Source organism: Monopterus albus, unplaced genomic scaffold (genome assembly GCF_001952655.1).
Source record: "Monopterus albus unplaced genomic scaffold, M_albus_1.0 scaffold285.1, whole genome shotgun sequence".
Taxonomy (NCBI): domain Eukaryota; kingdom Metazoa; phylum Chordata; class Actinopteri; order Synbranchiformes; family Synbranchidae; genus Monopterus; species Monopterus albus.
In genome coordinates, this window is record NW_018128165.1 from 134,695 (window position 1) to 144,765 (window position 10,071).

General features: G+C 41.4%; 1 protein-coding gene across 2 annotated transcripts; it reads left to right on the forward strand.

Moving 5' to 3' along the window:
* Positions 1 to 3,085: 3,085 nt before the first annotated feature.
* Positions 3,086 to 10,065, forward strand: hemk2 (HemK methyltransferase 2, ETF1 glutamine and histone H4 lysine). Of its 2 annotated transcripts, none has more exons than XM_020622670.1 (7): positions 3,086 to 3,503; positions 3,603 to 3,689; positions 4,489 to 4,579; positions 4,667 to 4,750; positions 4,830 to 4,971; positions 5,057 to 5,201; positions 9,946 to 10,065. In XM_020622670.1, exons 1-6 carry the CDS (start codon positions 3,367 to 3,369, stop codon positions 5,170 to 5,172), a joined length of 657 nt encoding a protein of 218 aa, XP_020478326.1. In that variant the 5' UTR covers positions 3,086 to 3,366; the 3' UTR covers positions 5,173 to 5,201; positions 9,946 to 10,065. The 2 variants fall into 2 exon arrangements, with proteins under 2 accessions (XP_020478326.1, XP_020478324.1); XM_020622668.1 differs by lacking the exon at positions 9,946 to 10,065 and adding an exon at positions 9,185 to 9,416.
* The last annotated feature ends 6 nt before the right edge of the window (positions 10,066 to 10,071 follow it).

Sequence of the window (10,071 nt, forward strand, 5' to 3'; positions counted from 1 at the left end):
ACCTCTAGTACATGTCGTGTCTTAAACATAAGAACATATTATGGCTAAGGCTACAGTTATACACGTAGTAATAATAATATTAAACACCCTGTCTGCTGACAGTCATCAACTCTTCTCTCTAGTATCCTTGACCAGATGTACCCTGTAGAAACTCATAAGCATGCCTAAGCATTTAACAGTCTAACTAGACATCCTATCTCCACTAAACATTCCTAATACATAAAGTATCTATCCAATTTCTATCTGACTAAAAATACCTAACACTACAGACGGGAGGTTGAGCAGCTGGTCCTGTGGTGTAGCCGCAACAACCTGGAGCTGAACACACTCAAAACAGTAGAGATGAAAGTGGACCTCAGGAAGAGCCCCCCCACCTTGCCCCCCTCACCATACTTGGCTGAACTGTATCAACAGTGGAGCCCTACACGCTCCTGGGCTCTACTATCTGCCAGAACCTGAAATGGACATCCAACATCAGCACCATCATCAAGAAGGCACAGCAGAGGATGTACTTCCTGCGCCAGCTCAGGAAGTTCGACCTGCCCCAGGAGCTGCTGATACAATTCTACAGAGGAATCATCGAGTCTATTCTCTGCACTTCCATCACTGTCTCAGCAACTAAACAGGACAAGAACAGACTCCCCTGAACAGTCAGGTCTAGTGATGGCCCTTTGACACCCGAGGCTTCGACACATGCGCGGTAGCTCATAAAGTAATTGTTTCGAAACACTGTGCTCGGACGTCAGGTGAATCAGCTGATTGGTTCCGTTGTCATGTGAATCACTTTAGATCGAGTGTGTTCAGAGATAGGATATCCCTATTTAGTGGTGTTCATTTGAATCTGTCTTTGCAGAGTAGGTTGGTTTGTTGCTGTTGTTGCGTTAGTTGCTTTGAGAGTTAGTAGTGTTGTAGCAGATTGTCTATTTAGTGGAAAATCACTGTAGATAGAGAAATAGATTAATAGATAGCTAGATAGTAAGTTAGAGAGAAATAGATAAAGTAGTTACATAGTTAAATAGATAGTCCTAAATAACATTAGATATAGATATATTACATATATAACATATATAGATAAAATATATATAGATATAGATATATTGCATATACATATACGTATAGTTACCTAATCCTCTATGAGTTATCCTGTGTACCCCAGCCTCATCGGTGCAATGTGAACGTGTTTTTTCTAAGGCTGGGGAAATAGTCTGTAAAAGGAGAAACCGCTTGTGTCTGAAAACTGTGGATATACTGTTATTTCTCAATAAAAACTCAAACAGTTACACAAGCACACCCACTGCCCTGTTCTTCAAGCACACCCTCTTTACCCACATACTCATGAACCTCTTTACCAATGAACCCCAAAACAAACTTTGCAGAAGTCCATACTATAATCTGTATTTGCACCAGTCCCATGTGAAAATGACATCTGTCTGAATTTGTAGAGCACATTTCATGAATGTAGCAGCACCATTTAAATGTTTTCATTACACAAAATATAAGTGAGGAGTATATAGGGTTACACTCAGACGTGCCACATAAGAAACATGGTCTTCAACATGTGTCCATGTTTATTTTATATTTTATTGTGTCAGCTTGAAACCATACAACCATGTAGTGTAGTCGAACAGGAATGTGCATGGCGAATCAAATCCCAAACAATCCATGAACCAATAAGGGACACGTCTTGACTGCACTTCATTTTATTGACCACTAGATGTCCTACTCGAGCACTGTGTCATTGAAGCCTGGAGTAATGAGCCATTTTAAGGGACACGTCTTGACTGCAATTCATTTTATTGACCACTAGATGTCCTACTCGAGCACTGTGTCATTGAAGCCTGGAGTAATGAGCCATTTGTGTGACTACTGTGTCGAATTTTCAACAAAGCCTCATCGGCCATCACTAGTCAGGTCTGCAGAAAAGATCATCAATACAAGCCTGCCCTCCATGGAGGACCTGTACACCTCACAGGTCAAAAGGCGGGCGCAGGAGATTTCTGCAGACCCCTCACTCCCCGGACACACTGTTTGAACTCCTCCCCTCTGGACGGCGCTACAGGTCACTGTGCGCCAAGACAACCAGGCACTGGGACAGTTTCTTCCCCCAGGCCACCACTCTGATTAATACTTTGCCCACGACAGTATGTCTTGACAAGAAACAATCAGTGTACTGTATAGATCTGTTGAATCCAGACCGTGTGTGTGTGTGTGTGTGTGTGTGTGTGTGTGTGTGTGCAGGTCTCTATTTATGGGTACTTTTAATTTTTTAATCTCTTTTTCTAATGCACATTCCCTTGCTTCTTGATATGTACATACACATTGAGAGCCGCTGTACCAGAGTCCAATTCCTCGTGTGTCCAACACACCTGGCCAATAAAGCTGATTCTGATTCTGAAAGGGTTAATACCATTGTGAACAACTCTTGTGTACATTATTATTTTACAAATTTTCTTGGTTTAGTCTTCACGGGTTCAGAGTTTTTACAGATTTTCACTCCGATCAGATTTGTGGTAGGGAATAAAAACAGTACAGTTATAAGTTTGTGTGTGCCTTTGTATTACTTACATTATGGGGACCGAAACCTATTAACACTCACGTTGTGGGGACTCGGCCATCCAGGAAACCACTGAATTTTAGGGTGGCAACATGGTTTAAGGTTAGGTGTTAGGCAAGTAGTGGTTATGGTTAAGGTTAGGATAAGTCTACAGGAAATTAATGTAAGTCAATGTAAAGTCCCCACAAGGAATACAAACAGCTTTCGCGTGTGTAAGTCTTCTGAAGTGTACATTCATTCATCTTCTATACCGCTCAGTCCCTGAAGTGTACATGGAACTGTATTTAATGGCATGCATTTTATTGGCAGACACTTCATCGGTAGGATTACCTAATAAATTAAAACTTTTTAATGATTTGAACTGAAGATATAGTTTTATGTTTCGTTTCTGTCCTCAGAAAACGAATTTGATAAAGAGACAGTCAAACCAAGGAACGGATTGTTTCACAGCAAGAAGGCTCCGGAGTGAAATGTGGGTGTGGATGGATTGTCGAACAACGCTCCAGTCCACGTGGTGGCGGTAATGCACTATTACGATGTTTGGCAAATGCCAGAAAAAGAGGAAGAAGAAGGGGCTAGCAGCGGAAGTTCACGGGTTAGGTAACTCATTTTTGATTTTACGGCTTTTATGAGGAAAATGAGCGGTGCTGCGACACGCTGAAACTAACTGGGACGTGAAGCAGCACTGTGTAAAGGTAGGTTCGACAGAACTGACAATACTTTGTTATGAAATCACGAGCTTGGGCCACGTGTAACGACATTAGCGAAGCAGGGGGCTAACGATTGATAGAAACTAGGTGAAAGTGGTGAATATGTGTTCAAACTACCCCACACCTATTTACTCTCACGCTGGAAGAGGGAACTTTGGGGAGGTTTACGAGCCGTCGGAGGATTCGTTCCTTTTGATAGAAGCGCTGGAGAAAGATGCAGAGACGCTGCAGCGGATGAGGTCAGATATAGCCCACCTGTTTTTTCCTGAGGGCATCACATATTTACTGTAATTAACCCGAAATCTTAAATGTGTGCTTTTCTCTTTGTCTTCATGTAGCCCATCCGTGTGCCTGGAGGTTGGCAGTGGCTCTGGAGTGGTGTCTGCATTTTTGGCGTCAGTGGTTGGACCTTCAGCTTTATATCTGTGAGAGGCTTTCGTATTTACAATTTATATGTTTGTTTTTTTTTGTCAGTTGCTAACACACTAAACCAGGAGTGAGCAATTCCGGTTCTCGAGATCTGCTGTCCTGATCGTTTTCCAACTATCCCTGCTCTACCCACTGCTGCTTACTTGGATCAGGTGTGTTCAGTCAATCAGAAGCTGGAAAATACATCTTAGATAAAGGTGGTGTGAGGAAAGATAAAGTGAATTGGTATCCTCCAGCTTCTCGTTGATTGAACACACATGATCCCGGTAATCAGCAGTGGGTGGGGCCCTAGAGGACCGGAAATGCCCACCCTTGCACTAAGATGGCAGGTTATTTTGATATTTATTTAATCGCTTTAGTTACTTGTCACATTGATGACAGGCCCCTAAATCAAATAAAAATTGCATCATGCCATACATTTATGTATTGGCAAACATCAGGTTACTGGATAAAAGAGTCAGTGTAAGATGTTGTCATGGTGAATTTGTGGTTTACACCAGAAATCATGAACCACTAGTCGTTTAGGGTGCAAAACTGTTGAGTTTCACTGGACCTTCTTTGTGGCTGAAAAGGAGTATAATACCATTAAGTAAAGCAAAGGAGAGGTTAACAGCTGATTTTTAGCTCTAATATTAGAAGCAACGACACCTGTGATACAGAGTCAGAATTGTGAGATAAAGTCTCCAGGTTTATTTTTGTGTTTTCCAGATATCTGGAGATTTTCTTGTGTGAAGTTAATAGATAGTGAAAGTATTGGACATATTGTAATCTGCATTTTGTCCATGGTTGTTTTAGTTGCACTGATGTGAATCCTGCAGCCGCAGAGTGCACAGCCATGACGGCTTCTTGTAATAGTGTTTCACTGCAGCCTGTTATCACAGACCTGGTGAGAGTTGAATTTCAATATCTATTAGTATAACTTAATATCAGGTATTAAAGAACAGAAAAAAAGACCGTCATTTCCTGTTTTCAGGTGGAGTGCCTTCTACCCCAGCTGACCGGAAAAGTTGAAGTGCTGCTTTTTAACCCTCCCTATGTAGTGACGCCTTCAGAAGAGGTAGTTGTGCAGGTTATGCAAGCATACTGTGTCAAACATGTCTGTATTTTCTCTGGTTTGTGTGTGTGTGTGTGTCCAGGTTGGCAGCAGAGGCATACAGGCTGCCTGGGCTGGTGGGAAGCGGGGACGAGAAGTAATGGACAGATTTCTGCCTGTGGTATGCAAGTTACTGGCCAGTAAAGGATTGTTTTACCTCATTACCATTGCAGAGAATGATCCAGGTGAGTATTCTATTGAAAATGTTTTATATGTGCAAGATGCAGCTTAGCCTGAACAAGTGTTCTACTTGTTTTTTTTCCATACCAGCGGAGATCATCTGTTTAATGGGCAAATATGGCTTCAGGGGAGAGTTGCGCTTGGCTGCAAGAGCTGGAAATGAGCGACTCTCTGTCCTCCGCTTCCACAGGAACCAACAAGCATGAACATATCAAGGTTTTCAAAGGGTCAAGAGGTAAGGGGACATTTTATGATATGTATGTGTAACCGGTCTCATCTCTATGCGGCCATCAAGTTAAATCTCTGCGTTGTGTCTTCAGTGATGAATCGTAGACAGGGGTATGCCATCCATAGGAGAGTTTATTCTCTGTGTGAAACAAAATTGAACCACTACATCCACTTATTGGGTCTCCCTGTTGCACATCTGAAGGGCAGAAAAAGGTGACAACAGACTCCATGTGAGACCTTTGATGCGCTTCAACCTAGCTAAGACATTGCAACTAGCGCTAGTTTGTACGTTAAAGTGGTGTACCTCACACAGGACAGAACGATTTTCACACACTTAGCAACAATGCAATAGAGAACAATGGCTTATAACTCTGCCATAACAGTCTGAACAGTAAAGTGTTTTTTTTTGTTTGTTTGTTTGTTTGTTTGTTTGTTTTTATGGAAATAAAACACTTAAAATTACAAGAACACAGTATACACCTCAACTCTCCTCAGCTTTCCACAGTTACTGAGGAGGACCGCGAAAAAACAGGAAACAACATAACGGGGCAATGGCTTTCAAAAAAAACTTCTGACCAACAAAACCATTCAAGTGCAAAAATATTAGACATGACATGAAATAAAGTATTTTATTGAAATAAATGCACCGCCTGGACAGCTCAAGAATACAAGTGGGCGTTAACCTCCCAAAATAAAATAATATGCACTACTTTGAAATGGCAAAATGAGTAAAAGAATTTTCTCATCAACGTGATATTGAATGTGTGTGTGCAGATTCTCAGTCTCTTAGTAAGCTGAAAAAACCATCAAAGAGGCTTTATCAGTTCTGCCCAACTGGTGTTGAGTTGGAGATATTTATCTCCATCGGTGGTGTTTCAGTCCTTTGATGCCACAATATCCCAGTCAACTTTAAGGCAGGAACACTCTGCGGCAAAGACTGGTCTGTTTTATTTTTATTTGCACTGATCTTATTTACTCTATTTTAGTCATTTGTTGTGATTTTATTCTGCCATGTAAAGTACTTTGGTCAACTGGATGTTATTTTTAAAGTGCTATATAAATAAATTTGATTTGATTAACTGTTTATTCAAATTAGAGTGTTTTTGATAAAGGAAGTAAAGCACTATTTTAAAATGTAAGTGATGCCTTATAAATATGGATTCTTTCAAGCAGGTTATCCATCTGTCTGTCTGTGATGGTTTTGACAACTAGAGGACAAGAGAATCCAGTGGACCAGAGTCAGCGGTCCACCTCCACCTGAAGGACAAAGGACATTCTTTTGAGGACAGTGAAGTCCAGTTCCTCTCCAGAGAACACCGCTGGTTTGACAGAGGAGTCCAGGAAGCTATTTTTGTTAAAATAGAACACCCCTCGCTAAATAGGAGTGGTGGACTAAGACAGCGGCCCCCAACCTTTTTTGTACCGGGGACCGGTGTCATGTATGAAAAATTTTCCGCAGACCAGGTAGAGGCACTGGGGTTCCAATAACAAACACCTTTGGCAGTTCATAGCATGTAATCTGAATGCAACAATTACTTTATATTAGACAATTACAATAATTCTACACTATAATATCAACTCACCATAATTTAGAGTCAGTGGGAGCCCTGGGCTTGTTTCCCTGCAACTAGGAAAAAATTCCAAGGGCTTGTCTTGAACGCATTGTCTCAATGTGGCAAAGCATTTTTGAGCGGCCCCCAACCTTTTTTGTACCGGGGACCGGTGTCATGTATGAAAAATTTTCCGCAGACCAGGTAGAGGCACTGGGGTTCCAATAACAAACACCTTTGTCAGTTCATAGCATGTAATCTGAATGCAACAATTACTTTATATTAGACAATTACAATAATTCTACACTATAATATCAACTCACCATAATTTAGAGTCATTGGGAGCCCTGGGCTTGTTTCCCTGCAACTAGGAAAAAATTCCAAGGGCTTGTCTTGAACGCATTGTCTCAATGTGGCAAAGCATTTTTGAGGGTTTCATTAGCTAGTCGGTCACCACAAATTATGCATAGTGGGTGTGGAGCTTGTGTATCACCTGTTGCGATGAACCCGTAACTTAGGTAGAAATCGTGGTATTTTATTTTGAATGCATCTTTCTTTTTGCTGGCAGTCTGTGACCCTTTTGCTGTCCCATCGTTTGCTCATTCCTTCCCGACAAAGCTCTCCAGTGCATTTTGTTTTTGGCTCTTTTTTTTTTTTTTAAAGGCTTAGCTTGTGTCGCTTGGTCCGGGGACTGGGGTTTGGGGGCCCCCTGGACTAAGACACAACTTGTCATCCATGTACAACTGTTTTGAGATCTCTGCACAAACATGCCCGCCAGGACAGTAGGCGTTGGTCCACAGGTGAGGGTTCAAAGACGGGTAACAATGCTCACCAACACTGGACTATAATGGCTCAGTCGTTAAGGGTCATCAAAGGACTGAAACACCACCGATGGGGATAAATATCTCCCAACTCAATGCCAGTCGGGCAGAACTGATGAAGCCTCTTGGATGAGAGGTGAAACGTCTTGGACCTAAAAACCTAGTCCGGTTGCTATTGAATGTACAAATGTTCCTCCATCAACAGAAGTAACAAAAATGGCCAGGGAGTGTAATAAAAAAAGTTATGGTTAAAAAAAGAAAAACTAAAATTATATCAGTGAAAAAGTTTGCATCTGACTATGAAATGTTCTTTAATATTCTATACTGCTGTGAAAAAGTATTTGCCCCCTTCCTGGTTTCTTTTTTTTTTTTTCTATATTTGTCACACTTAAATGTTTCAGATCAAACAAGTTTAAATATTAGACAAAGATAACCCAAGTAAACACAAAATGCAGTTTAAGCGATGATTTTATTTATTAAGGGAAAAAAGCTATCCGAACCTACGTGGTCATATGTGAAAAAGTAACTGCCTCCTAAACCTAATAACTAGTTGTGCTACCCTCAGCAGCAACAACTGCAATCAAGCATTTATGATAACTGGAAATGAGTCTACCTCACTGTAGAGGAATTTTGGCCCACTCTTCTTTGCAGAATTGTTTTAATTTGGCCACATTGGAGGGTTTTGGAGCATGAACCACCTTTTTTAAGGTCACGCCACAGCATCTCAATTGGATTCAAGTCCGGACTTTGACTAGGCCACTCCAAAACCATCTTTTTTTTTTTTTTTAAGCCATTCAGATATGAACTTGCTGGTGTGTTTTGGATCATTGCTGCAGAACCCAAGTGCATTTCAGCCTGAGGTCACAAACTGATGGCCAGACATTCTTCAGGATTTTTTGATAGAAAGCAGAATTCATGGTTCCACCAATCACAGCAGGTCGTCCAGGTCCTGAAGCAGCCAAGCAGCCCCATCACACTACCACCGCCATATTTGACTGTTGGTGTGATGTTCTTTTTCTGAAACACTGTTAGTTTTGCGCCAGATGTAACGGGACCCACACCTTTCAAACAGTTCGGCGTTTGCCACGGCAGTCCACAGAATTTCCCAAAAGTCCTGGGGATTTTGTGTTTACTTGGGTTATCTTTGTGTAATATTTAAATTTTTTTGTTCTGAAACATTTAAGTGTGACAAATGTGCAAAAAAATAGGAAATCAGGAAGGGGGCAAATACTTTTTCACAGCGCTGTATGTCCTCCCTAACCACCTCCAACCTCTTTGGGTCCGTTCAGGTGTAATTTTAGCCCATTCTTCATGGTATACTTGTACTAAGTCTACCAGGGTGCTTGGTTGTCTGCTGTGTACAGCCATCTTCAAATTGATCCCCAGGTTTTTCAGTAATATTTCAGTCTGGAGACTGGGAAGGCCATGGTAAAACATTCAGCTTATTGTTTTTAAACCCTTCCTGAGTTGGCTTTGCTCTATGCTTTGGATCACTGTCTTGTTGAAGGATCCACTGCCTGTTCATCTTTAGCTTTTTGCTTTTTGACTGATGGTAGGAGTCTGCGCTTTAAAATCTTCTGATACTGGGCTACATTCATTCTTCCTTCCACTTCATGCAGAGCTCCAGTGCCTGATGCAGACGTACACCCCCAAAACATCAGCAACCCTACCACCATGTTTGACTATGGGAATGATGTTCCTCTCCTTGTAGGCAGTTTTTTCTGATATATATAATTCAGCTTTGGCCTCAGACTGCATAATCTTGCTCCTTAGCAAACTCCAAACATGCTACGTTATGTTAAGTAAGCAATGGATTCCTGTGTGCTTTTCTTACTAAACGATTGAGACTTGTGGAGACTACACTTGACTGTGGAGATGTTGACTTGTATTTCAGCTGCCTCTAATTAGTATCCCCACACGTTGCAATATTGTAAAGATTTGCATTTTAGAGAAACTTTTTATTCAAGATCTTTCAATCACCCAACAGATTATTAGAGCCCGGCCTGTGTTTACCCACCTCAGTCAGTTCCCCCTCTAAGATGTGGATCACGTTGAAGAGCACCGTTTCTGAACAGAGGAGATTGATGTGCTCAATGATATGGCACTGTGTAAATATAATCAAGACAATAACATGATTAAGATGAAGACAATCGAGCCATATTCATGAAACCAGACTGTAGGTTAATACAGAATTGTCGAAATTTTGACAGGAGTTTGGTGTCAGTGCTCCTGCTTTGGGAAGCTGCGTGAATTCAAGTGATTCTCTGCTTTGGGATTTATTTTCTGTCATGTATCTGCAGTGTTGATTATAAGAGTTATTATTATTATTAATAAGACTACATTTGTGGTCATGTGATTTCTGTCTTGCATGTGGAGTTAGACTGCACTGTGTTTGTTTGCTGAAAACGCTTCCCAGCTTACTTTGTTTATGGAGCAGCGGCACAGATTGCTGACGATGCCCGGATCCCTCTTCTTGGCGGGGAGCCGATGGAACCGGCATAACTCT

Coding starts and splice junctions, on each gene's coding strand:
- hemk2 (XM_020622670.1), top strand. CDS start 3,367: ATGTGTTCAAACTACCCCACACCTATTTACTCTCACGCTGGAAGAGGG. Junction 3,504..3,602: donor GAGACGCTGCAGCGGATGAG/GTCAGATATAGC, acceptor GTCTTCATGTAG/CCCATCCGTGTGCCTGGAGG. Junction 4,972..5,056: donor CATTGCAGAGAATGATCCAG/GTGAGTATTCTA, acceptor TTTCCATACCAG/CGGAGATCATCTGTTTAATG.